The following is a 25,769-nucleotide window of genomic DNA, read 5'->3' on the forward strand; positions in this document are numbered from 1 at the left end:
TACGCCACACCACACTGGCCACTGACAGTGGGACTGAATTTTGACTTTTTTGCTTAACTAAATTGAGTGGACACCAATAGAATAAGTCCTGCATATGGGCACAGCTGTCCACTACTAGCACACATGACGATTTGATGATGGTTAGAATCAATACACCCGGCTAGTTTTTCCCGGTACCCTTCGTTCGGACCTAAATTCAATCCCTGCCACCACTCCCCTCCCCCCGACCATCAGATTTCCCCCAGGAGAGTGCCATGGCTTCTTCGCTCCTTCCATAGGCAGTGAGCCACTTTAGCCGTGGGGAAATGAACAGGTGAAAGGGGAGTTTCCCCTGGTTCAAATGCAGACTGAAGGGGAGCGGGATTTCAACTTCACCTTCCTCCTCTCCGTCACTATCCACGGTTCGGTGAAACCCGTGGACCGGGTGAGTCCCAGGGGAGCTTATCATGGTTTCGGATTCGATCTGATGCCCAAGGTCGTTTTCTTGTGTTCTGTGACACACGGCAAACGTTTCCTCCCTGCCCAAGTCCAGAACGCCTCCGCTCGACCTCTCCTGTCCCCAATCCACTCCAGGTTTCTCCTCCAAACTGAGAAGCCCGAAGGGTGGTCCCACGTGTGATCCCACATGCCCCAGCTTCCAGGACACCGGCATTCCCAAAGGAAACGCCGATCCCACGGCTCGGAGCGCTCCGGCTTCCTCGGCAGACAGGTGAGGAGCTGGGAGGCTCAGGTCGGTGCCAGCCACACATTTTTTTGATTGGTAATAATGCCAGATGACGCTTCGTGACATATAAATGCAAGAAAGACGGAGAGAGCAGGTCGACAGACCCACACGCCCGCCCGAAAGAAAAGAGAAAGGTTATTAAGCCACTGCAGTCGATGGCGCTTAGAATTCCAGTGTGCCTTTTGCTCCACGGTACGTAGTTGGCTTTCTTTCTTTCTGACTTTTAGAGGTGAAGGGAGGAAAAGTCTGTGTCAGCCGGAGAGGAGCCCCTTCTTCGAGCCGAATGAAGGGGCAGGAGATCAGCTCAGATGCTCTCCACAAGCATTTCTCTCTCAGACTCCTTTCCGCCCAGTACCCGTCATGACTACCGAAAAAAATCAATTAAAACCCACCTGCCGTGCGCAGCTGGATTCAGTGGCTTAAGTGGTAGGTGTTCTTGACTAGATCTTTAATTAGTCTATGCCCGGGCTTGCTCGCACTTTGTAAATCACGTATTTTCTCTGTCTCCCGACGAAGTAGGTAGCAAGATTAGGCAAAGACGTATAAGCGAGCTGTGGGCGGGTGGAGGTTTCGGATGCAAACACACTCCCAGAAGGACACGCTGATTCCCGGAGTAGGTACGACAGGGAGACCTGCCGCTAAGATGTGACGTTTTCTTCTTCCGCAGCGATGGTGGCACTGAGCAACGGAGCTGCCGTCTCTGCCCCCTCACCACCTCCAGAACAGCAGAGAAACTGGACGGTCAACAGGACGGAAGGTATCGCCTCCACTGCTTCTGCATGTAAATGTGATTTTTGTCTGTTTGATTTTCGTGGAATTTGTTAAGCGCTTACGATGCGCCAGTGACACTGCCTGCCCACAACAAGCTCACGGCCTAGAGAGGAGCTGATGGCCTTGAGAAGTTCAAATGCTGGTAGTAGTTTATTGTGTCTCCTCCTCTAGACTGGAAGCTCATTGTGGGCAGGAGATGTTTCTGTTTATTGTTGTATTGGACTCTCCCAAGTGTTTAGTACAGTGCTCTGCACACCCTAAGTCCTCATTAATACGATTGAATGAATGAGTGAATGAATAATAATAATAATGTTGGTATTTGTTAAGCGCTTACTACGTGCAAAGCACTGTTCTAAGCGCTGAGGGGATACAAGGTGATCAGGTTGCCCCACATGGGGCTCACAGTCTTAATCCTCATTTTCCAAATGAGGGAACTGAGGCACAGAGAAGTGAAGTGACTTGCCCAAAGTCACACAGCTAATTGGTGGAGCCGGGATTTGAACCCATAACCTCTGACTCCAAAGCCCGTGCTCTTTCCACTGAGCCATGCTGCTTCTGGTTCCCCAGTTGTCATTCAGGCCCTTATTCTTAGTGAGGGAGTAACTGCCAGACCTCAAACCTTTGAGTATTCTGAGAGCATGACAACCACACTTAATCAGTCATTGGTATTTGTTGGGCGCACTCAGTATTCAGAGCAATTTGGGAAAGTACAACATAATAGAGTTGATAGATGTAATCTCTGCACACAAGGGGCTTACAGCCTAGATGGGAAGACAGACTTGAAAGTAAATTTCATAGAGGGGAATTAGTAGAGTATAAGGATATTTCTATAATGCTGTGGGGCTGGGTGAGGGTTTCATCTCCTAGTTGGCACTGACAAAGCAGGGGACATGTTTGAAGTGAGTAAGTAGTGGCTTTAGGATTGAGAAGTCTTGCCTCTAAGGACAACATGGTGGAGAGGGGAGACAGAAAACCTTTATAGGAAGCGGAGGCCAAACTAGTATCTATTTGTATACATATTTATTACTCTATTTATTTATTTATTTATTTATTTATTTATTTATTTATTTTACTTGTACATTTCTATCCTATTTATTTTATTTTGTTGGTATGTTTGGTTCTGTTCTCTGTCTCCCCCTTTTAGACTGTGAGCCCACTGTTGGGTAGGGACTGTCTCTATGTGTTGCCAATTTGTACTTCCCAAGCGCTTAGTACAGTGCTCTGCACATAGTAAGCGCTCAATAAATACGATTGATTGATTGATTGATTGATTGATAGTATCTCGATATCTTCTCCTCCTGGTGAGTGAAGAGAGGAGTTTTTGGTTGGTGATTTACCTGAATCAACAACCTTACAAGCTGCACCAGACCAAGTACTCCTATCTCAGGGAGCTTTTTTAGAACAAAAGGTGTTTCAGAGCCAGTAGAAATGGTGATCTCTGCTCCTGGTCAGTGTTGAGTTGTTCTACTCCTCTCCAGGGACAGTCAGTGGATGAGGAACAGTGAGGGGTGGGATTTGGGGGTGACTTGTGAGACTCATTAGCAAAGTAGCCTCTCATCAAAGTAGCCTGTCTATATGTTTTGTCTTGTTGTCTGTCTCCCCCTTCTAGACTGTAAGCCTGTTGTTGGGTAGGGACCTTCTCTATATGTTGCCGACTTGCACTTCCCAAGCGCTTAGCACAGTGCTCTGCACACAGTAAGCGCTCAATAAATACGATTGAATGAATGAATGAATGAACGAATGAGAAGAGAGTGAGTGACTTTCTTTTTGGTGTTGGAAGTTCCCTTGTGTTTTGCTGAATTCCCTAAATAGTGTCTGAGATTGTGTGGGAAGAATGTGATGGACACAGATGGGGAGTTCATTTTTCTGACTGTAGTCACTGGCAGCTTCAGACCATTGTCATTTTCCTACTGCTTGCCTGCTGTGTGACTCGGGCAGGTCTCTCTGCCTCTGTTTCCTATTCTATAAAATGGGGATTCAAAGATGATGATTACGGTATTTGTTAAGCGCCTACTTTGTGCCGGGCACTGTACTAAGTGCTGGGGTGGATACAAGCAAATAGGGTTGGAATTCAATACCATCCTCCCTTACCCTTAAACTACAAGCCCCTTGTGGGACAGGGACTATCTCACATATGATCACCCCAAATCTACTCAAGTGCTTAGTACAGTGCTTGGCACATAGAAGATGCTTAACAAATACCACATTTATTATTTTTTATGGTATTTGTTAAGCGCTGATTATGTGCCAGGCACTGTACTAAGCACTGGGGTGTATACAAATTAATCAGATTGGACAAAGTCCATGGTTTTTTTTATGGTATTTGCTAAACGTTTACTATGTGCCAGGCATTGTTCTAAGCCCTGGGGTAGATACAAGGTAATTAGGTTGACATGTTCCATGTCCCACATGGGGCTCACCGTCATAATCCTCAGTTTACAGGTGAGGTAACTGAGGCACAGAGAAGTGCAGTGACTTGCCTGAAGTCACACAGCAGACAAGTGGCAGAGCCAGGATTAGAATCTAGGCCCATGCTGTAGCCACTAGGCCATACTGCTTCTTCTGGTTGCCACTTTTGGAGAGAACACAAGCCCCTAGACTGTAAGCTCATTGCAGGCAAGGATCATCTCTACCAACTCTGTTGAACTGGACTCTCCCAAGCACTTGGTACAATGCTCTGCACACTATAAGCACTCATTAAATATCATTTGACTGATTGATAGATTAGTAAGGCTTCTGTCACAGCATAACACTCTCCAACAGTTAATCAATAGTGTTAATTTAGCATTTGAGAGACTGAAATCTTTAAGAGAAGTTGTAACTGCTCTTTTTCTGCTTAAGAAGAAAGAACAGGTTTCTTGGTGGGGTGGTTTTCTAGAGATCTCGTTCACAGTTTCTTGGATTTCCTCCTGTGGCATACAAATGAAAATTTAGGCAAAGGAACAATCAATCAATCAGTGGTACTTACTGAGTTCTTACGGTGTGCAGAACTCTTGGGAAAGTATAGTGCAATAGAGTTCATTCATTCATTCAATCGTATTTATTGAGCACTTACTGTGTGCAGAGCACTGTACTAAGCACTTGGGAAGTACAAGTTGGCAACATATAGAGAGTTGGTAGACATGTTCCCTGATATCATATTCCCTGCTCCTGCTGTGTGACCTTGGGCAAGTCAGTTAACTTCTCTGAGCCTCTGTTCCCTCATCTGTAGAATGGTGATTAAGGCGGTGAGCCGTTTATAATTATAATAATGATAGCATTTATTAAGCACTTACTATGTGCAAAGCACTGTTCTAAGTGCTGGGGAGGTTACAAGGTGATCAGGTTGTCCCACCGGGGGCTCACAGTCTTCATCCCCATTTTACAGGTGAGATACCTGAGGCCCAGAGAAGTTAAGTGACTTGCCCAAAGTCACACAGCTGACAATTGGCAGAGCTGAGATTAGAACCCACGACCTCTGACTCCAAAGCCCGGGCTCTTTGTCCACTGAGCCACACTGCTTCTCATGAGACTAGGATTGTGTCCAACCTGATTAGCTTGTATTTATGTTACAACATATATATATATATACACACAACATATATATATGTTGCCAACTTGTACTTCCCAAGCGCTTAGTACAGTGCTCTGCACACAGTAAGTGCTTAATAAATACGATTGATTGATTGATTGATTTATCCCAGCACTTAGTACGGTACTTAACAAATACCATAAAAAAGAGCACATTGAGGACAGCTCCAGAGCAGGGGCATTGAAATAGGAAAGAAATTCATCTGAAGCAGCGTGGCTCAGTGGAAAGAGCTTGGGCTTTGGAGTCAGAGGTCATGGGTTCAAATCCCGGCTCCACCAATTGTCAGCTGGGTGACTTTGGGCAGGTCACTTCACTTCTCTGGTCCTCAGTTCCCTCATCTGGAAAATGGGGATTAAGACTGTGAGCCCCCCATGGGACAACCTGATCACCTTGTAACCTCCCCAGCACTTAGTACAGTGCTTTGCACATAGTAAGTACTTAATAAATGCCATCATTATATTGTTATTATTATCTATGAATCTGTGTGTGTGTGCATTCATTCAATCGTATTTATTGAGTAATTACTGTCTGCAGAAAACTTTCCCTGTGCTTGGGAGAGTATAGTAATAATAATAGCAATAATAATGGTGGTATTTGTTAAGCGCTTACTATGTGTGAAGCACTGTTCTAAGCACTGGGGGAGATACAAGGTGATCAGGTTGTCCCACATGGGGCTCACAGTCTTAATCCCCATTTGACAGATGAGGTAACTGAGGCACAGAGAAGTTAAGTGGCTTGCCCAAGGTCACACAGCTGACAAGTGATGGAGCGGGATTTGAACCCCTGGCCTCTGACTTCCAAGCCTGCGCTCTTTCCGATGAGCCACACTGCTTCCGTGTAGTAGTAGAACAGTAGTTCTACTTACAATGGTACAATAGAACAATAGTAGAACAGTAAACAGACATCATCATCATCATCATCATCAATCGTATTTATTGAGCGCTTACTATGTGCAAAGCACTGTACTAAGCGCTTGGGAAGTACAAGTTGGCAACATATAGAGACGGTCCCTACCCAATAGTGGGCTCACAGTCTAAAAGGGGAGACAGAGAGCAAAACCAAACATACCAAGAAAATAAAATAAATAGAATAGATATGTACAAGTAAAATAAATAAATAAATAAATAGAGAAATAAATATGTGCAAACATATGTACATATATACAGACATATTCCCTGCCCACAACAAGCTTACAGTCTAGATGAGGGAGACGGACAGTAATATAAAAAAATAAATGACGGATATATAGTCTCTTCACTTCTCTGAGCCTCAGTTACCTCATCTGTAAAATGGGGATGAAGACTGTGAGCCCCCTGTGGGACAACCTGATCGCCTTGTAACCTCCCCAGCGCTTAGAACAGTGCTTTGCACATAGTAAGCACTTAATAAATGCCATCATCATTATTATTATTATATGTACGTAAGTGCTGTGGGGATTCATTCATTCGATCATATTTATTGAGCGCTTACTGTGTGCAGGGCACTATACTAAGCACTTGAGATGAATAAATTAATAAAGGATGAATGGGATGAATAAAGGGAACCAGCCAGGGTGATGTAGAAGGGAATGGGAGAGGGGGATGAATAAAGGGAACAAGGCAGGGTGATGCAGAAGGGAGTGGGAGAAGAGGAAAGGAGGGCTCAGTCAGGGAAGGCCTCTCGGAGGAGATGGGCCTTCAGTAAGGCTTTGAAGGGGGGCAGAGTCATTATCTGTTGGATTTGAGGAGGGCGGGCGTTTCAGGCCAGAGGATGTGAGCGAGGGGAAGGTGGAGAGACAGACGAGATCGAAATACAGTGAGAAGTTTGGCATTAGAGGTGTGAAGTGTGTGGCCTGGGTTGAGAAGCAGCGTGGCTCAGTGGAAAGAGCCCAGGCTTTGGAGTCAGAGGTCATGGGTTTGAATCCTGGCTCCGCCACTTAATACTAATAATAATAATGGTATTTATTAAGTGCTTACTATGTGCAAAGCACTGTCCTAAGAGCTGGGGAGGTTACAAGGTGATCAGGTTGTCCCACAGGGGGCTCACAGTCTTAATCCCCATTTTACAGATGAGGTAACTGAGGTACAGAGAAGTTAAGTGACTTGCCCAAAGTTACACAGCTGACAACTGGTAGAGCCGGGATTTGAACCCCTGACCTCTGCCTCCAAAGCCCGGGCTCTTTCCACTGAGCCACACTTGTCAGCTGTGTGACTTTGGTTAAGTCACTTCACTTTTCTGTGCCTCAGTTCCCTCATCTGTAAAATGGGGATGAAGACTGTGAGCCCCCTGTGGGACAATCTGATCACCTTGTAACCTCCCCAGCGCTTAGAACAGTGCTTTGCACATAGTAAGTGCTTAATAAATGTCATTATTAGTAGTAGTAGTAGTAGTAGTAGGTGAGTAGTGAGGTGAGGTAGAAATCCCGGCTCTGCCACTTGTCTGCTCTGTGACTTCGGGCAAGTTACTTAACTTCTCAGGGCCTCGATTACCTCATCTGGAAAGTGGGGATTAAGACTTTGAGCCCCATTTGGGACTTGGCTGAGTCCAAACTAATTATCCCTTGTCTATCCCAGCGCTTAGTACTGATGCATAGTAAGTGCTTAACAAATACTATTTGAAAAAGAAAAATCCACTAGCTTGTAAGCTCCTTAGGGGCAGGAAGCGTGCTTATAAAATCTATTGTATTGTACTCTCCCAATCAATGGTCTTTATTGAGTACTCAGTACAGTGCATTGCACACATAAATGTTCAGTGAATACCACTGATTGAGTAGGTTGGAAAATCCTTTCCATTCCTGGAAGAATATATAAGAGACATTTGCACCAGGTAACAATGACACCTAGTTGAAAGAAAAAAAATTATGGTCTAAACCATAAGAAATCCTGGTCATCAAAGGGGTATGGAATTTCATGGTTTTTAGATTTTATCTGATTCACTTTAATTTTACCCTCCAGATTTTTTTTTAAATTATGTTTAAAACCAAAAAGAGGCAGCATAACCTAGTAGAAAGTATAGGAGTCTGGAGATTTGGATTCTAATCCCAGCTCTACTATTTACCCGCTTTGTGATCTTGGGTGAACTTGCTGTGTGAGCTCAGTTACCTCATCTGTGAAATGGGGATTAAGACTGGGAGGTCCTTGTAGGGCAGGGACTGTGTCTAACCTGATTACCTTGTATCAGGGCTTAAAACAGTGACTATCAAATAGTAAGCACTTAAATACCAGAAAAAAAAATGTCATTTACTCATCATCATCATAATGGTATTTACTGAGTGCTCGTTGGGTTTAGAGCACTGCATAATAAAACAGAATTGGTAGATGAGTTTCCTGCCCGTGATGAATTTACAGTCTAGGGGGGAGATAAACATGAATATAAATAACTCGTATCATTTATAAATATGTACCTAAGTACTTTGAGGATTGTGTCTTCCAACTATTTTCCTCTTCCAAGTGCTTAGTTTAGTGCTCTGCACACAGTAAGTACTCATACCTTGTAACCTCCCCAGTGCTTAGAACAGTGCTTTGCACATAGTAAGCGCTTAATAAATGCCATTAATAATAATAATAATAATAATGGCATTTATTAAGCGCTTACTATGTGCAAAGCACCGTTCTAAGCGCTGGAGAGATTACAAGGTGATCAGGTTGTCCCATGGGGGGCTCACAGTCTTAATCCCCATTTTACAGATGAGGTAACTGAGGCACAGAGAAGTTAAGTGACTTGCCCAAAGTCGCACAGCTGACAACTGAACCCATGAACCCATGACCTCTGACTCCAAAGCCCGAGCTCTTTCCGCTGAGCCACGCTGCTTCTCTATTATTATTATTATTATTTTTTAATCTACCCTAATGCTTAGTACAGTGCATTATGAATTAGGATGGATTTGTCAATCAACCCGAATCCATTCTGACAGTACAAATGCTAAGAGCTTAAAATAAGAAAAAAAGAATTACTGGGTTCACTTGAGAAATAATAATGCTAATTGTGATATTTAAGTACTTTTTTCGTTCCAAGTGTTGGGATAGATACAACTAGGTTAGACACAGTCCCTCTCCTACTTGGGGCTCACAGTCTAAGAGGGTGGGAGGACAGGCGTTTCATCCCCGTTTTGCAGGTGAGAAAATTGAGGCACAAAGAAGTTAAATGACTTGCCCAAGGCCACAGAACAGACAAATTGCGGAGTTGGGATTCGAACCCAGGTCCTTCTGACTCCGCTAGACCCCCCTGCTTCTCTACTTCATTCCACCATCAGTGACTGTCTGGCTTCTCAACATAGTGTTCAATTAATCGCCTGTGAATAGAAAAAGGAAAAAAATCATTGTTGCTGATTTATTTTCACGTGAATTCATTCTAGACTGTGAGCCTGTTGTTGGGTAGGGATTGTCTCTAGCTTTTGCCGACTCGTACTTCCCAAGCGCTTAGTCCAGTGCTCAGCACACAGTTAGCGCTCAGTAAATACGACTGAATGAATGAATTAGGCGAAGCGTTTAGTAAGGAGTCGAGGGGAAGGAACTGTGATTCCATAGTGCCACCTTTTGGATGCTTTTTAAAATCAATGTAATAATAATAATAATAATAATAATAATAATAATGGCATTTATTAAGCGCTTACTATGTGCAGAGCACTGTTCTAAGCGCTGTACCCATCAGCTTCTGTTTGGGTAGAGAGGGCAAATCCCAACTCCACTGTGGAGTTGCACTGCTCTGCACACAGTAAGCGCTCAATAAATACGATTGATGATGATGATAATCAGTCAAATGTATTTATTGAGTGCTTACTCTGAGCAGAGCACTGTACTAAGCGCTCAGAAGAGTACAATACAATCTAAGCCACTTAATTACACTGTGCCTCACTTTCCAGCTCTAACAGCGCTTGACACATAGTAAGCGCTTAACAAGTACCATCATTATTATTTCCTCATCTGTAATACATCTTTTCCCTCCCCCTTAGACTCTGAGTCCTACATTCATTCATTCATTCATTCAATCGTATTTATTGAGCGCTTACCGTGAGCAGAGCACTGTTCTAAGCGCTTGGGAAGTACAAGTTTGCAACATATAGAGACGGTCCCTACACGGGACAGGACCTATGTCCATTCTGATCGTATTGTTTTGTCAGCTGTGTGACTTTGGGCAAGTCACTTCACTTCTCTGTGCCTGTCACCTCATCTGTAAAATGGGGATGAAGACCGTGAGCCCCATGTGGGACAACCTGATCACCTTGTAACCTCCCCAGCGCTTAGAACAGTGCTTTGCACATAGTAAGCGCTTAATAAATGCCATCATTATTATTATTACCCCAGTGCTTAGTACAGTGCTCGTTATGTAGAAAATGCTTAACAAATTATTATTACGTCGGGAGGGGAGAAATCAGTCCACCTCCCTCCTTAATCATTCATTCAATAGTATTTATTGAGCGCTTACTGTGTGCAGAGCATTGGACTAAGCACTTGGAAAGTACAATTCGGCAACAAATAGAGACAATGTTTACCCAACAATGGGCTCACATTCTAAAAGGGAGATAGACAACGAAACAAAAAAAGTAGACAGGCATTAGTAGCATCAATATAAATGAATAGAATTACAGATCTATACACTTAATTAACAAAATGAATAGAATAATAAATATGTACAGATATACACAAGTGCTGTGGGGCGGGGAGGGGGGTAGAGAAGAGGGAGGGAGTTGGGAAGATGGGGGGGAGGAAGAACAGAGGAAAAGAGGGACGTAGTCTGGGAAGACCTCCATCAGTCAATCAATCAGAGAAGCAGCGTGGCTCAGTGGAAAGAGCCCGGGCTTTGGAGTCAGGGGTCATGGGTTCGAATCCCGGCTCCGCCAATTGTCAGCTGTGGGACTTTGGGCAAGTCACTTAACTTCTCTGGGCCTCAGTTCCCTCATCTGTAAAATGGGGATGAAGACTGTGAGCCCCCAGTGGGACAACCTGATCTCCTTGTAATCTCCCCAGCGCTTAGTACAGTGCTTTGCACATAGTAAGCGCTAAATAAATGCCATTATTATTATTATTATTATTAATCAGTGGTATGTATTGAACACATTGTGTGCAGAGCGCAGCTCTAAGAGAAGCCACGTGGCTCAGTGGAAAGAGCCCAGGCTTTGGAGTCAGAGGTCATAGGTTCAAATCCTGGATCTGCCAATTGTCAGCTGTGTGACTTTGGGCAAGTCACTTCACTTCTCTGTGCCTCAGTTACCTCATCTGTAAAATGGGGATTAAGACCGTGAGCCCCACGAGGGACAATCTGGTCACCTTGTAACCTCCCCAGTGCTTAGAACAGTGTTTTGCACATAGTAAGCACTTAATAAATCATCATCATCAATCGTATTTATTGAGCGCTTACTATGTGCAGAGCACTGTACTAAGCGCTTGGGAAGTACAAATTGGCAATATATAGAGACAGTCCCTACCCAACAGTGGGCTCACAGTCTAAAAGGGGAGACAGAGAACAAAACCAAACATACTAACAAAATAAAATAAATAGAATAGATATGTACAAGTAAAATAAATAAATAAATAAATAGAGTAATAAATACGTACAAACATATATACATATATATCATTATTATTATTAAGCACTCGGGAGGGTACAGTAGAGTTGGTAGACTGATCTCTGCCCAAGGGGAACTTATTCTGTTCGTGAGACATACTTCCAACAGTGGGAACAGCCAGGTAGAAGGGGAATTTGTTCAGAAGCCCTGACAGCCAGAGGAGCAACCTAATTAATCAATGGTATTCATTCATCCATTCATTCAATCACATTTATTAAGCACTTACTGTGTGCAGAGCACTGAACTAAGCTCTTGGGAAAGTACAATACAACAATAAAGAGTGACATTCCCTGCCCACAATAAGCTCGCAGTTTAGAGGAGGGGAGACAGACATCAGGACAAATAAATAAAATTACCAATATAAACATAAGTGCTGTGGGGCTGGGAGTGGGAGAGGACAAAGGAAGCAACTCGGAACTAGGCAGAGGGTGTGGGAGATGAGGAAAAGTGCAGATTAATCTGGGAAGGCACTTACCAGGTGCAAAGCACTGAACTAAGCGCATGGCAGCGTAGAGAAGCAAATGAGTCAAAAGAGCCCGGGCTTGGAAGTCAGAGGATGTGGGTTCTAATCCCGGCTCTGCCACTTTTCTGCTGTGTGACCTTGGGCATGCCACTTAACTTCTCTGTGCCTCAGTTACCTCATCTGTGAAATGGGGATTAAAAGTGTGAGCTCCACGTGGGACAACCTGTTTACCCTGTATCCACCCCAGCGCATGGGGCTTTGAAAGCAAAGCCATGTAGGGAAGCAGCATGGCTCAATGGAAAGAGCATGGGCTTGAGAGTCAGAGGTCATGGGTTCATTCATTCAATCGTATTTATTGAGCGCTTACTGTGTGCAGAGCACTGTACTAAGCGCTTGAGAAGTACAAGTTGGCAACATATAGAGACGGTCCCTACCCAACAACGGGCTCACAGTCTAGAATCACATAGTAACCACCTTGTGGTCGGGGGGGTGCGTTTTGTTTCTGTATGCTTTCTAATAATAATGGTATTTATTAAGTACTTATTATGTGCAAAGCACTGTTCTAAGCTCTGGGGAGGTTACAAGGTGATCAGGTTGTCCCACGGGGGGCTCACAGTTTTAATCCCCATTTTACAGATGAGGTAACTGAGGCCCAGAGAAGTGAAGTGACTTGCCCAGAGTCACACAGCCGATAAGTGGCAGAGCCGGGGTTTGAACCCATGACCTCTGACTCCAAAGCCCGGGCTCTTTCCACTGAGCCATGCTGCTTCCCTGCATGGCTTTGCTTTCAGTAGGCACTCAATAAATACCAGATATTGACTGACTGATTTTTCCTAAAACTCACCATAGTTGGCCAGAGAAAATTTGGGGGCCTTTAATCATGCCTGATATCGACCCAGCTTTCAAACACCTCAATATGAATGCATTTAAAAATACCAATCACGATATCATGGGTCACTTGGAACAGTCTTTCTCTCAATGATGGACAGAAGAGATTCCCTCAACTGAGTAGAACAGATTATTATTAATAATAATAATAATAATAATAATAATAACAATAATAGCATTTGTTAAGCCCTTACTCTGTGTGAAGCACTGTTCTAAACACTGGGGGGGATACAAGGGGTGATCAGGTTGTCCCACGTGGGGCTCACAATCTTAATCCCCATTTTACAGATGGGGTAACTGAGGCGCAGAGAAGTTAAGTGACTTGCCCAAAGTTCAAATCCCGGTTCCACCAATTGTCAGCTGTGTGACCTTGGGCAAGTCACTTAGCTTCTCTGTGCCTCAGTTACCTCATCTGTAAAATGGGGATGAAGACTGTGTGCCCCACGTGGGACAATCTCATCACCTTGTATCCTCCCCAGCGCTTAGAACAGTGCTTTGCACACAGAAAGTGCTTAACAAATGCCATCATTATTCTTATTACAATACAATGGTCTGAGCAAACATGTTCCCTGCCCATAATGGGTTTTCAGATCTAGATGCAAAGATTTCTTCCTGTCTCCGGACACCATCGCCTCCATTTTCCCCAGCTCCGAGGAATAAATTTTTTCTAAAGGGAAATTATTAAGCACTTTCTATTTGCCAGACACTGTACTAAGCGCTGGGGTAGCTACAATCTAATCAGTTTGAACACAGTCCCTGTCCTATATGGGGCTCACGATCTTCATCCCCATTTAACAGATGAGGTTATTGAGGCCCAGAGAAATGAAGTTAATAATGATGGTATTTGTTAAGTGCTTACTATGTTCCAAGCACTGTTCTAAGTGCTGGGGTGGATACAGGGTAAGCAGGTTGTCCCATGTAGAGCTCACACTTTTAATCCCCATTTTGCAGATGAGGTAACTGAGGCACAGAGAAGTTAATAATAATAATGGTATTTGTTAAGCGCTTACTATGTGCAAAGCACTGTTCTAAGCGCTGGGGGGGATATAAGGTGATCAGGTTGTCCCATTAAGTTAAGTGGCTTGTCCAAGGTCACACAGCAGAAAAGTGGCGGAGCCGGGATTAGAACCCACGTCCTCTGACTCCCAAGCCCGGGCTCTTTTGACTCATCCAAGGCCACCGAGTGGAATCACCATCATCATCAATCGTATTTATTGAGCGCTTACTATGTGCAGAGCACTGTACTAAGCACTTGGGAAGTACAAATTGGCAACACATAGAGACAGTCCCTACCCAACAGTGGGCTCACAGTCTAAAAGGGGGAATGTGTCAGTTTACTGTAATACTGTAATAATAATAATAATAATGGCATCTATTAAGCGCTTACTATGTGCAAAGCACTGTTCTAAGTGCTGGGGAGGTTACAAGGTCATCAGGATGTCCCATGGGGGGCTCACAGTCTTCATCCCCATTTGACAGATGAGGTCACTGAGGCCCCCGAGAAGCGAAGTGACTTACCCAAGGTCACACAGCTGACAAGTGGCGGAGCTGGGATTTGAACCCATGACCTCCGACTCCAAAGCCCGGGCTCTTTACCTGTACATATCTATTCTATTTTATTTCGTTAGTATGTTTGGTTTTGTTCTCTGTCTCCCCCTTCTAGACTGTGAGCCCACTGTTGGATAGGGACTGTCTCTATATGTTGCCAACTTGTACTTCCCAAGCGCTTAGTACAGTGCTCTGCACACAGTAAGCGCTCAATAAATACGATTGATTGATTGATTGATTGATTTCTACTGAGCCACGCTGCTTCTCTCTCTACACTTAGTAGAGTGCTTTGCACACAGTCAGCACTCAATCAATACCGACTGAGCGAAGTGGCAGAGGCAGGATTAGAACCCAGGTCCTTCTAAATCCCAGGCTGGTGCTCTATACATTAGAAATTGGAAACATCCTTTCTCTTTCCCTCCCCTTCTTTCCCCTCTGTGCAGCTGAGAGCCCACGGGGCCCCGAAGCCTTGAAGTTACCACACACGTGCCTGACGGATCACCACAGTTACTGCATCAATGGCGTTTGTGCTTTCCACCACGATCTCAAGAAACCCCTCTGCAGGTAACGGCCACTCAACTCCCCCCCTTTTTCTTTTTTTTCATTTAAGGCATCTGTTCATTCGTTCATTCATTCAATCAATCATACTTATTGAGCGCTTACTGTGTGCGGAGCACTGGATTAAGCCCTTGGGAAGTACAAGTTGGCAACACAGAGAGGCGGTCCCTATCCAGCAACGGGCTCACGGTCTAGAATCAATCAATCAATCGTATTTATTGAGCGCTTACTGTGTGCAGAGCACTGTAGTAAGCGCTTGGGAAGTACAACTTCTCGATATAAATGCAACTGAATGAATGAATGTGGGCCAGGAACCGTGTCCAACCCGATTTGCTCGTATCCACCCCGGCGCTTAATACAGTGACTGGCACTATGTTTAATGAACACCACAATTATTAATTATTAAGTCTTCAATCAATCAATCAAAGGTATTTATTGTGGGCTTATTGTGTGCAGAGCACTGTACTAAGTGCTTGGGAAGACAATCCCTGGTTTCGTTCGTTCATTGTGATATTTATTAAGCGTTTTCTGTGTACAGAGAATAATAATAATAATGGCATTTATTGAGCGCTTACTATGTGCAAAGCACTGTTCTAGCGCCGAGGAGGTTACAAGGTGATCAGTTTGTCCCACGGGCGGCTCACAGTCTTCATCCCCATTTTACAAATGAGGGAACTGAGGCCCAGAGAAGTGAAGTGATTTGCCCAAAGTCACACAGCTGACAAGGGGCGGAGCCGGGATTTGAACCCATGACCTCGGACTCCAAAGCCCGGGCTCTTTCCACTGAGCCACGCTGCTTCTCTGGTCCATACTGGGTTCCCAGCCCCAGCTGGGGCTGACAGACCCGGAGAGAGCCGCCGTCCGGTTCGAGGATCCCAGGAAGAAGGGAGACCCGGAATCGAGAGCCAATCCCCAGCTGCCCTGAGGAGAGGGGATAGCCAGCCCCTTGAATCAATCAATCAATCAATCAATCGTATTTATTGAGCGCTTACTATGTGCAGAGCACTGTACTAAGCGCTTGGGAAGTACAAATTGGCATCACATAGAGACAGTCCCTACCCAACAGTGGGCTCACAGTCTAAAAGGGGGAGACAGAGAACAGAACCAAACATACCAACAAAATAAAATAAGTAGGATAGAAATGTACAAGTAAAATAAATAAATGAATAAATAAATAGAGCAATAAATATGTACAACCATATATACATATATACAGGTGCTGTGGGGAAGGGAAGGAGGTAAGACGGGGGGATGGAGAGGGGGGACAAAGGGGGAGAGGAAAGAAGGGGCTCAGTCTGGGAAGGCCTCCTGGAGGAGGTGAGCTCTCAGCAGGGCCTTGAAGGGAGGAAGAGAGCTAGCTTGGCGGATGGGCAGAGGGATTGGGGGCATTCCAGGCCCGGGGGAGGACGTGGGCCGGGGGGTCGATGGCGGGACAGGCGAGAGCGAGGTACGGTGAGGAGATTAGTGGTGGAGGAGCGGAGGGTGCGGGCTGGGCAGTAGAAGGAGAGAAGGGAGGTGAGGTAGGAGGGGGCGAGGTGATGGACAGCCTTGAAGCCCAGGGTGAGGAGTTTCTGCCTGATGCGCAGATTGATCGGTAGCCATTGGAGGTTTTTGAGGAGGGGAGTAATATGTCCAGAGCGTTTCTGGACAAAGATAATCCGGGCAGCAGCATGAAGTATGGATTGAAGTGGAGAGAGACACGAGGATGGGAGATCAGAGAGAAGGCTAGTGCAGTAGTCCAGACGGGATAGGATGAGAGCTTGAATTAGCAGGGTAGCGGTTTGGATGGAGAGGAAAGGGCGGATCTTGGCAATGTTGCACATAGTAAGCGCTTAACAAATACCGTCATTATTATTATTATTATTATCCAATGTGTCGCTCGTTCTTCGGCAACTACAGCCAAGAATTGGGGTCCCCCTCACCTGGCTGCGTGGACGGAGAGCGGCCTCGGCGACTGTCTCCTGCTTCTGATTTGTTTTGTGTCTTCCCTCAGATGCCCCTCGGGCTACACGGGGGAGAGATGCGAGCACCTGACACTCACCTCCTACGCGGTGGATTCCTACGAGAAGTACATCGCCGTCGGGATCGGGGTCGGACTGCTCCTCAGCGGCCTGGTGGCCGTCCTCTACTGCTACGTGCGAAAGAGGTGGGGAGGCCAAAGAGTCCTTCGGGCGGTCAGGCTCCAGCTGGGATTTCCGGGAAGCAGCAGTGGATACGGCAGGGGCTTGGGAGTCTGAGGTCGTGGGTTCTAATCCCGGCTCGGCCACTCGTCTGCTGTGTGACCTTGGGCAAGTCACTTCGCTTCACTGGGCCTCAGTCCCCTCATCTGTAAAATGAGGATCGAGACTGTGAGCCCCACGAGGGATGGGGACTGTGTCCAAAGCGCGTGGCTTGTAACCACCACAGCACTTAGAACAGTGCCTGGCCATAATAATAATAATAATAATGATAATAATGACATTTATTAAGCGCTTACTATGTGCAAAGCACTGTTCTAATAATAATAATAATAATAATGGTGGTATTTGTTAAGCGCTTACTATGTGCGAAGCACTGTTCTAAGCGCTGAGGGTGGATACAAGGTGATCAGGTTGTCCCACGAGGGGCTCACAGTTTTAATCCCCATTTTACAGATGAGGGAACTGAGGCCCAGAGAAGTGCAGTGACTTGCCCAAAGTCACACAGCCGACAATTGGCAGAGCCGGGATTTGAACCCATGACCTCTGACTCCAAAACCCGGGCTCTTTGCACTGAGCCACACTGCTTCTCATAGTAAGAGCTTAACAAATACCATCATTACTAGCATTTAGAACAGTGCCTGGCACATAGAGCAGAGTGGCTCAGTGGAAAGATCATGGGTTTTGGGGTCAGAGGTCATGTGTTCAAATCCCAGCTCTGCCAACTGTCAGCCGTGTGACTTTGGGCAAGTCACTTCACTTCTCTGTGCCTCAGTTACCTCATCTGTAAAATGGGGATGAAGACTGTGAGCCCCCAGTGGGACAACCTGATCACCTTGTATCCCCCTCAGTGCTTAGAACAGTGCTTTGCACATAGTAAGCGCTTAATAAATGCCATCATTATAGCAAGAGCTTAACAAATACCATCATTATTAGTGCTTAGAACAGTGCCAGGCACTTAGTAAGAACTTAACAAATACCATCATTATTAGTGCTTAGAACAGTGCCAGGCACTTAGTAAGAACTTAACAAATACCATCATTATTAGTGCTTAGAACGGTGCCAGGCACTTAGTAAGCACTTAGCAAATACCATCATTATTATTATTATCACTGAGGTGTGCATCTATGCCAAGTGGCTGAAGTGACCCGGAAACCAATGCTCTTTCCTAGGTGCATGAAGCTGAAGTCGCCTTATAAAATGTGTTCTGGAGGGAGGCCACTGTGAGGCTTGAACTGAGGAGAATGTCACCCGATCCAACGGCACGAACCCCGACGTGGACCGGAACTGACCGGCCCCGGGGGACCACCCCACCCCTTCCCCCCCAACCCCGAGGGTCCTTGGAGAAGGTCCTCAGGGGGTTCTGGCTGGAACGGCACAGGCCAACCGACGTGGCAGATGCTCCCCGCCCCCCACCCCCGTGCCCCCTGCTTTGTTTCGCTCTCCCTGGGGAACAGTTTGGATCCCCACATCCGTCCAGTTGGGCAGAAAGTTTCCGGCCTGCCTTCGGAGGATCACGCCGGAAAAGCCACGACGCCCGGCGTACCGCGTATCCGGCCTGGGGGATGGTTGAATTCTGTATTTCCAGCTTCCCAGGCCGCCCTTCCGGCCTTCTCCCCGGCTCGCGACCCAGCTGTAGCCGCAGCTTCCCGAGATGGCAGGCAGCAGAGGGATGAAGGAGGATGACAAGCGCTGAAGATGGAGAAAGGGGGCCGGGGGTGGGGGTGGAGGCGGGAGGACCAGAGGACCCAGGCGTGACTGAGGAATCCTGATCCCGGTGCGGCTGCCCAAGAATCGACGATCCAGGGGACCAAGCGCGGGAATCCTGACCACCGACGGCTCTTGAGTGTGGAATTCGGAGGGATCGCAGCACTCTGTTTCCCCATGGATTATAAGGCCCCCTGTGCTCGGACACCTGGATTTTCCACCCGCTTCAGGGTTGGCTCTTCTGCTCTATGGGAATCCACTGGCATCTGGGACTTCTCTTCTAGTCTTCCTCCAGTCCAGAGCCCAGATTCAACTTCCCTGGTTGAATGTAGGAATGGAAGGCAAGAGAAATTTCCTGGATTCTGACCTGCTCCATGGATTCTGTGTTCGGGTTCATTCTTTCCCTACTGGATAGCCCACACGGAGTGCGTGTGTGTGTGTGAGTGTGCACGTTTGTGTGGTGGTTGAAAGACCCGGAGACCTTGTGGTTTGTTATTGATGGGAGGGGGTGACGGTGCTTACAATGTGCAGAGCACTGTACTAAGCACAGGAGAGTACAATACAACAGAATTAGCAGACACGTTCCTTGCCCATAATGAGATTCCAGTCCCCTGGAAAATGAAACTCCCTAAGAATAGCGCAGAAGAGAGAAGCAGCCTGGCCTAATGGGTAGATCCCAGGCTTCGGAGTCAGAAGGACCTGGGTCCTAATCCTGCCTCCCCCACTTGTCTGCTGCGTGACCTTGGGTAAGCCACTTCACTTCACTGGGCCTCAGTTCCCTCATCTGCAAAATGGGGATTAAGACTGTGAGCCCCATGGGGGACAGGGACTTTGTCCCGCCTGATTAGCTTGTGTCTACCCCAGTGCTTAGAATGATGCCTGACACATAGTAAGCACTTAACAAATATCGTCGCCATCATCACCCGTTAGAAGACTTTGAGCACAGACCGCAGATTTTAAAGCGTTTCTCTTCAGCCGAACCTTGACTTCATTTCCACCGCTGTCATTAATGAAATAAAACCCTAGCAGCCAAGTCTCAAAGCCAAGAGGTTTGGGAGGTGGGCCCCAGGGGCCCAGAATGAGCCATTCTGCTCCTTTCCTGGGCACAAATCCCCCTCCCGCCCCAGCGTCCAGTCCAGGATCAACCCCTTCGCTCACTCCGAACCCAGATGGCCATCCAGGGAGTGGGAAAATTGTCCCTTCTCCTTCCGGATGGAAGCCAGGAAAGTAAGTGCGTCCATCATTCAGTCGTATTTATTGACCATTTACTGTGTGCAGAGCGCTGTACTAAGTGCTTGGGAGAGCGCAATATAACAATAGAGACAGTCCCTGCCCACCTTGAGCTTACAGTCTAGAAAGGAAGACAGGCATCATCGTGAATAAATAAAATTCCAGATATGGACTTAAGCGCTGTGGGTCTGGGAGGGGCGATGAATAAAGGAGCAAGTCAGGGCGAGAAGAGGAGGCAAGGAGGGCTTAGTTGGGGAAGGCCTCTTGGAGGAGACGGGCCTTCAGTATGGCTTTGAAAGGGGGGAGAATCATTGTCTGTCGGATATGAGGCGGGAAGGCGTTCCCAGGCCAGAGGCGGGACATGGGCGAGAGGTCAGCCAACGCCGACATCTGACCCATCAGCATTTTCTTTGCCTCCGTCCGCCAGACGAAAGTTACATCACCAGCTGGCCCTCAGGGCGTGGCGGGAGGGGAGGAAGGTCCCTCCCTCGGTGTCCCTGGTAGGATACGCCTGGCATGCAATGTTCTTTCGCCTCCCCTCTGAGCAATGGGCGCGCGCTGGACGGAGTCCAGAAAGGAGCTTCCCGGCCACCGAGTATGACTCAGGGAAAAGAGAGAAGGGCCTGTGGAGACCATGAGCCCATTGTTGGGTAGGGACTGTCTCTATCTGTTTCTGCTTAGTACAGTGCTCTGCACACAGTAAGTGCTCAATGAATACGATTGAACGAATGAATTTATTTTGATGCTGTTGATGCCTAGCTACTTGTTTTGTTGTCTGTCTTCCCCCCTTCTAGACTGTGAAGGGACCGTAGGGTAAGGACCGTCTCTACCTGTTGCCGAATTGTACTTTCCAAGCGCTTAGTACGGTGCTCTGCACACAGTAAGTGCTCAGTCAATAAGAATGAATTAATTAATTAATTTTGATGTTACTGATGCACCTGACTATTTATTTTGTTTCGTTGTCTGTCTCGCCCTTCTAGACTGTGAGCCTATTGTTGGGTAGGAACCGTCTCTATTTGTTGCCGAATTGTACTTTCCAAGCGCTTAGTACAGTGCTCTGCACACAGTAAGCGCTCAATAAATACGATTGATTGAATGAATGAATGAAAGTTGTTTATCCTGAAGCAGGGATGACTCAGGTGGAGGACTTGCTGTCTATAAATAGCTGCAAAATGGCAAGTCGATCAATCAAGGTACTTGTCGAGAGCTTACTGTGTGCAGAGCACTGTCCTAAGCGCTCGGGAGAGTATGATACAGTAGAATTAGCGGATACGTTCCCTGCCCATGATGAGTTTATGGTCTGCAGGAAAATGCAACTCCTTTATTTCTATTAATTCTGATGACTTGACACCTGTCCACATGTTTTGTTTCGTCGCCCGTCTCCCCCTTCTAGACTGTGAGCCTGCTGTTGGGTAGGGACCGTCTCTCTATGTTGCAGACTTGGACTTCCCAAGCACTTAGTCCAGTGCTCTGCACACAGTAAGCGCTCAATAAATATGATTGAATGAATGAATAAATGAATTTAGAATGGCATAGAAGGAAGGAGAGATGGGATCAGGTATGGAGGAAGTTTAACTCAAATAGCCCAAAAGCTAGTAATGCAGAAATAGACACTATTTGCTGTGGGCTAGTCAGCAGAAATGCATAAGTCTAAGCACAAGGGGACTATAAAGCAAGCGACACCTTACCTAAAACAAGGAGTTTACAATCTGATGGGAAAGTATTTTCAAATGGAGGAACGAGGCTAAATAATCAAATGTGCAAGAAGAAAAGGTGGAAGAATAGGTGTTAGTGTGTAAGTGCTTGAGATGGCTGATGGGTTTATAGGGGTTTAGGTTTGGGTAGGGTTTGGGTTAAGGTTAAGAGGAGCAGCTTGGCTCAGTGGAAAGAGCCCGGGGTTGGGAGTCAGAGGTCATGGGTTCAAATCCCGGCTCTGCCACTTGTCTGCTGTCACACAGCAAGTCACTTAACTTATCTGAGCCTGTTACCTCATCTGTAAAATGGGGATTCATTCATTCATTCAATCATATTTATTGAGCACTTACTGTGTGCAGAGCACTGTATTAAGCTCTTGGGAAGTACAATCAATCAATTAATCAATCGTATTTATTGAGCACTTACTGTGTGCAGAGCACTATACTAAGCGCTTGGGAAGTACAAGTTGGCAACATATAGAGACGGTTCCTACCCAACAGTGGGCTCACAGTCTAGAAGGGGGATGAAGACTGTGAGCCCCCCGTGGGACAACCTGATCACTTTGTATCCCCCCACTGCTTGGAACAGTGCTTTGCACATAGTACGCACTTAACAAATGCCATTATTATTATTATAATTATCCTGGGAATGAATTGGGGAAAAGCATATTGGAGGAGATTGGCTTTCAGGTGGCCTTTGAATTTGGGGAGAGTTGTGTTCTGTTGGATTTGGGGAGGAAGGGAACACCAATAATAATAATTGTGGCGTTTGTTAAGCATTTATAGCTAAGCACTGTTGTAAGCGCTGGGGCAGACACAAGGTAATCAGATCAGATGCAGTCCCTGTCCTACATAGGACTCGCTATCTATGGAGAGAGAATAGGTATTGAATCCTCATTTCACAGATGAGGAAACTGAGGTCCAGAGAAAAGAAGCGACTTGCCCGAGGTAGAATAGGTATTGAATCCTCATTTCACAGATGAGGAAACTGAGGCCCAGAGAAAGGAAGCGACTTGCCCAAGGTCACCCAGCAGGCAAGTGGCAGAGCCGGGATTAGAACCCAGGTCCTCTGACTCCTAGGCCTGAGCTCTAGCCACTAGGCTGCATAATTTTCCAAGCCGGGAACAGCATAAGCGAGGGAAAGGAGGTGGAACGGTCTAGAACATCATTCCAATTAGGAAGTTGTCTTGGGAAGTACTAAGAGAGCGGTTTGGGGACTAACAGAAGAGAGCAGATAAGCAAGGTGGGGAAGTTGGTGGAGTTTTTGCCTGATGTGGAGAGGCACAGGGATTCAGCGGTAGATTTTGAGAAGCGGAGAGATGAGGGCCAAGCAATGCCTCGGGAAGACGATCCACGTTGCAACACGGAACAGAGATCAGAGAGGGAAGAAGAAGAGAAGCAGCGTGGCTCGGTGGAAAGAGCCCAGGCTTTGGAGTCAGAGGTCATGAGTTCAAATCCTGGCTCTGCCAATTGTCAGCTGTGTGACTTTGGGCAAGTCACTTCACTTCTCTGGGCCTCATCTGTAAAATGGGGATGAAGACTGTGAGCCCCCCGTGGGACAACCTGATTACCTTGTAACCTCCCCAGCACTTAGAACCGTGCTTTGCACACAGTAAGTGCTTAATAAATGCCATCAAACGAAAAAAAAAGAAGGTGGAGGCAGGGAGGCCAGTGAGGAGGCTGATACAGTGGTCTATCAAAATATGAGCAGAGCTTGTTCGAAGGTGATGAGGAGGGGTGAATCAGGGAGGTATTGCGTAGTAAAAACCGGCAGGATCTGCCTCCCCTAATTGAGGCATTCCAAGCCAGGTCTTTCTGCTTTAAGGACATCACCCATCTTTCAATGGCCTTGGGGAGAAAATGTGTAATTCTCTGAAATCTTCCCCTCTCTTGGATCCTAATTCCAGGGAGGACTTAGGCAAGGTCAGTCCGGTTCTTCACCAGGGAGACCTGCGTGTCCACAGATGACACATTTAAATGACTCCAACATTACTCCACCAGGCACAAGCTTGGATTCTTTAGAGTATTAGCTCCTGGGTGGATGAAGAAAGGGTAGCAGGCTTTGTGGAAGAAAATGTGATTTCCCAGAAGCTGATCAGCTGGGATTTAAAGATAATAAAATCATATGAAGAGAGAAGCAGATTGAGCTCTCCCATGGAGTCAGAAGAACCTGGATTCTAATCCTGCCTCCCCTACTTCATTCATTCATTCAATTGTATTTATGGAGTGCTTACTGTGTGCGCAGCACTGTACTAAGCACTTGGAAAGTACAATTCAGTAACAGATAGAGACAATCCCTACCCAACAACGGGCTCACGGTCTACAGCCACAGTCTAGGGCTCACTTAATAATAATGATGTCATTTATTAAGCGCTTACTATGTGAAAAGCACTGTTCTAAGCACTGGGAAGGTTATAAGGTGATCAGGTTGTCCCATGGGGGGCTCACAGTCTTCATCCCCATTTTACAGATGAGGGAACTGAGGCCCAGAGAAGCGAAGTGACTTGCCCAAAGTCACACAGCTGACAAGTGGCGGATCCGGGATTTGAACCCATAGCCTCTGACTCCAAAGCCCGGGCTTTTTCCACTGAGCCACACTGCTTCTCCTGGTGGTGATAAAGTGCTTCTCCACTTGTCTCCTGTGTGACCTAGGGCTAGTCGCTTAACTCCTCTGGGCCTCAGTTACCTCACCTATAAAATGGGGATTAAGAGTGTGAGCCCCATGTGGGACTGTGCCCAAACTGGTTACTCTGTAACTAGACTGTGAGCCCGCTGTTGGGTAGGGACCGTCTCTATATGTTGCCAACTTGTACTTCCCAAGCACTTAGTACAGTGTTCTGCACACAGTAAGCGCTCAATAAATATGATTGAATGAATGAATGAACTACCCCAGCGCTTAGAACAGTTCCTGGAACATAGTGAGCGCTTAACAAATATGATCATTAATTACTAGGGTCACTGCCAAGAGTTCTGATTCGTTCAAAAATTGCTCCCAGTTAGTGGATTGGCTGTGAAGCCTGGGACCAAGGAACCCGGGCTTGGAGGAGTCTGGATAGATACTAGATAGATAGATAGATAGATAGATAGATAGATAGATAGATAGATATAGATAGGTAGGTAGGTAGATAGATAGATAGATAGATAGACAGATAGCTATAGATAGATAGATAGATACTGGATAGTCTTCTAGACTGTGAGCCCACTGTTGGGTAGGGACTGTCTCTATATGGTAACAACTTGTACTTCCCAAGCACTTAGTACAGTGCTCTGCACACAGTAAGTGCTCAGTAAATACGATTGAATGAAGGAATACTGTGATCCAAGAGCTAGAACAGGGGCAGGGTGACTAGGGAATCAGGAGCCAGGACCAGATGGGTATTTCCACAAGGAGATAGGAGGTAACTGGGCCATTTTTTAGCTGTAGCTTCTCTTAGTTCCTACAAAAGATACCGGAACTGAGAGCGTGAGGCTCCTGGGAACCCATGATTGCTCTGTAACTAGGTGTCCGGGTGTCGGGCGGGACTCTGGGAGAAGGGGAGGAGAGGCAGAATGTCTGGCTGCTCTTCAGGGCGCCTCATTCATTCATTCATTCATTCGATCATATTTATTGAGCACTTACTGTGTGCAGAGCACTGGACTAAGCACTTGGGAAGTACAAGTGGACAACATATAGAGACGGTCCCTACCCAACAATGGGCTCACAGTCTAGAACGGGGAGACAGGCAACAGGCAAAGTCTCCTCCACGTTTGACTCGAGCTATTTTCCGTTGCTCCTGGGGATCAGGGTGGGAATACTACTATCAATAATGATAGTATTTGTTAAGTGCTTACTCTGTGTCAAGCACAGTTCTAAGAACTGGGTAGAAAGAAGCAACTCTTCTAAACTGTGAGCCC

General features: G+C 46.3%; 1 protein-coding gene across 1 annotated transcript; it reads left to right on the plus strand.

Moving 5' to 3' along the window:
* Positions 1-1,361: 1,361 nt before the first annotated feature.
* Positions 1,362-18,566, plus strand: EPGN (epithelial mitogen). Its single transcript, XM_038759841.1, has 4 exons — positions 1,362-1,481; positions 14,953-15,073; positions 17,061-17,213; positions 18,417-18,566. The coding sequence occupies exons 1-4, from the start codon at positions 1,394-1,396 to the stop codon at positions 18,469-18,471; spliced, it is 417 nt and encodes a 138-aa protein (XP_038615769.1). The 5' UTR covers positions 1,362-1,393; the 3' UTR covers positions 18,472-18,566.
* The last annotated feature ends 7,203 nt before the right edge of the window (positions 18,567-25,769 follow it).

Source organism: Tachyglossus aculeatus, chromosome 17 (genome assembly GCF_015852505.1).
Source record: "Tachyglossus aculeatus isolate mTacAcu1 chromosome 17, mTacAcu1.pri, whole genome shotgun sequence".
Lineage (NCBI taxonomy): Eukaryota > Metazoa > Chordata > Mammalia > Monotremata > Tachyglossidae > Tachyglossus > Tachyglossus aculeatus.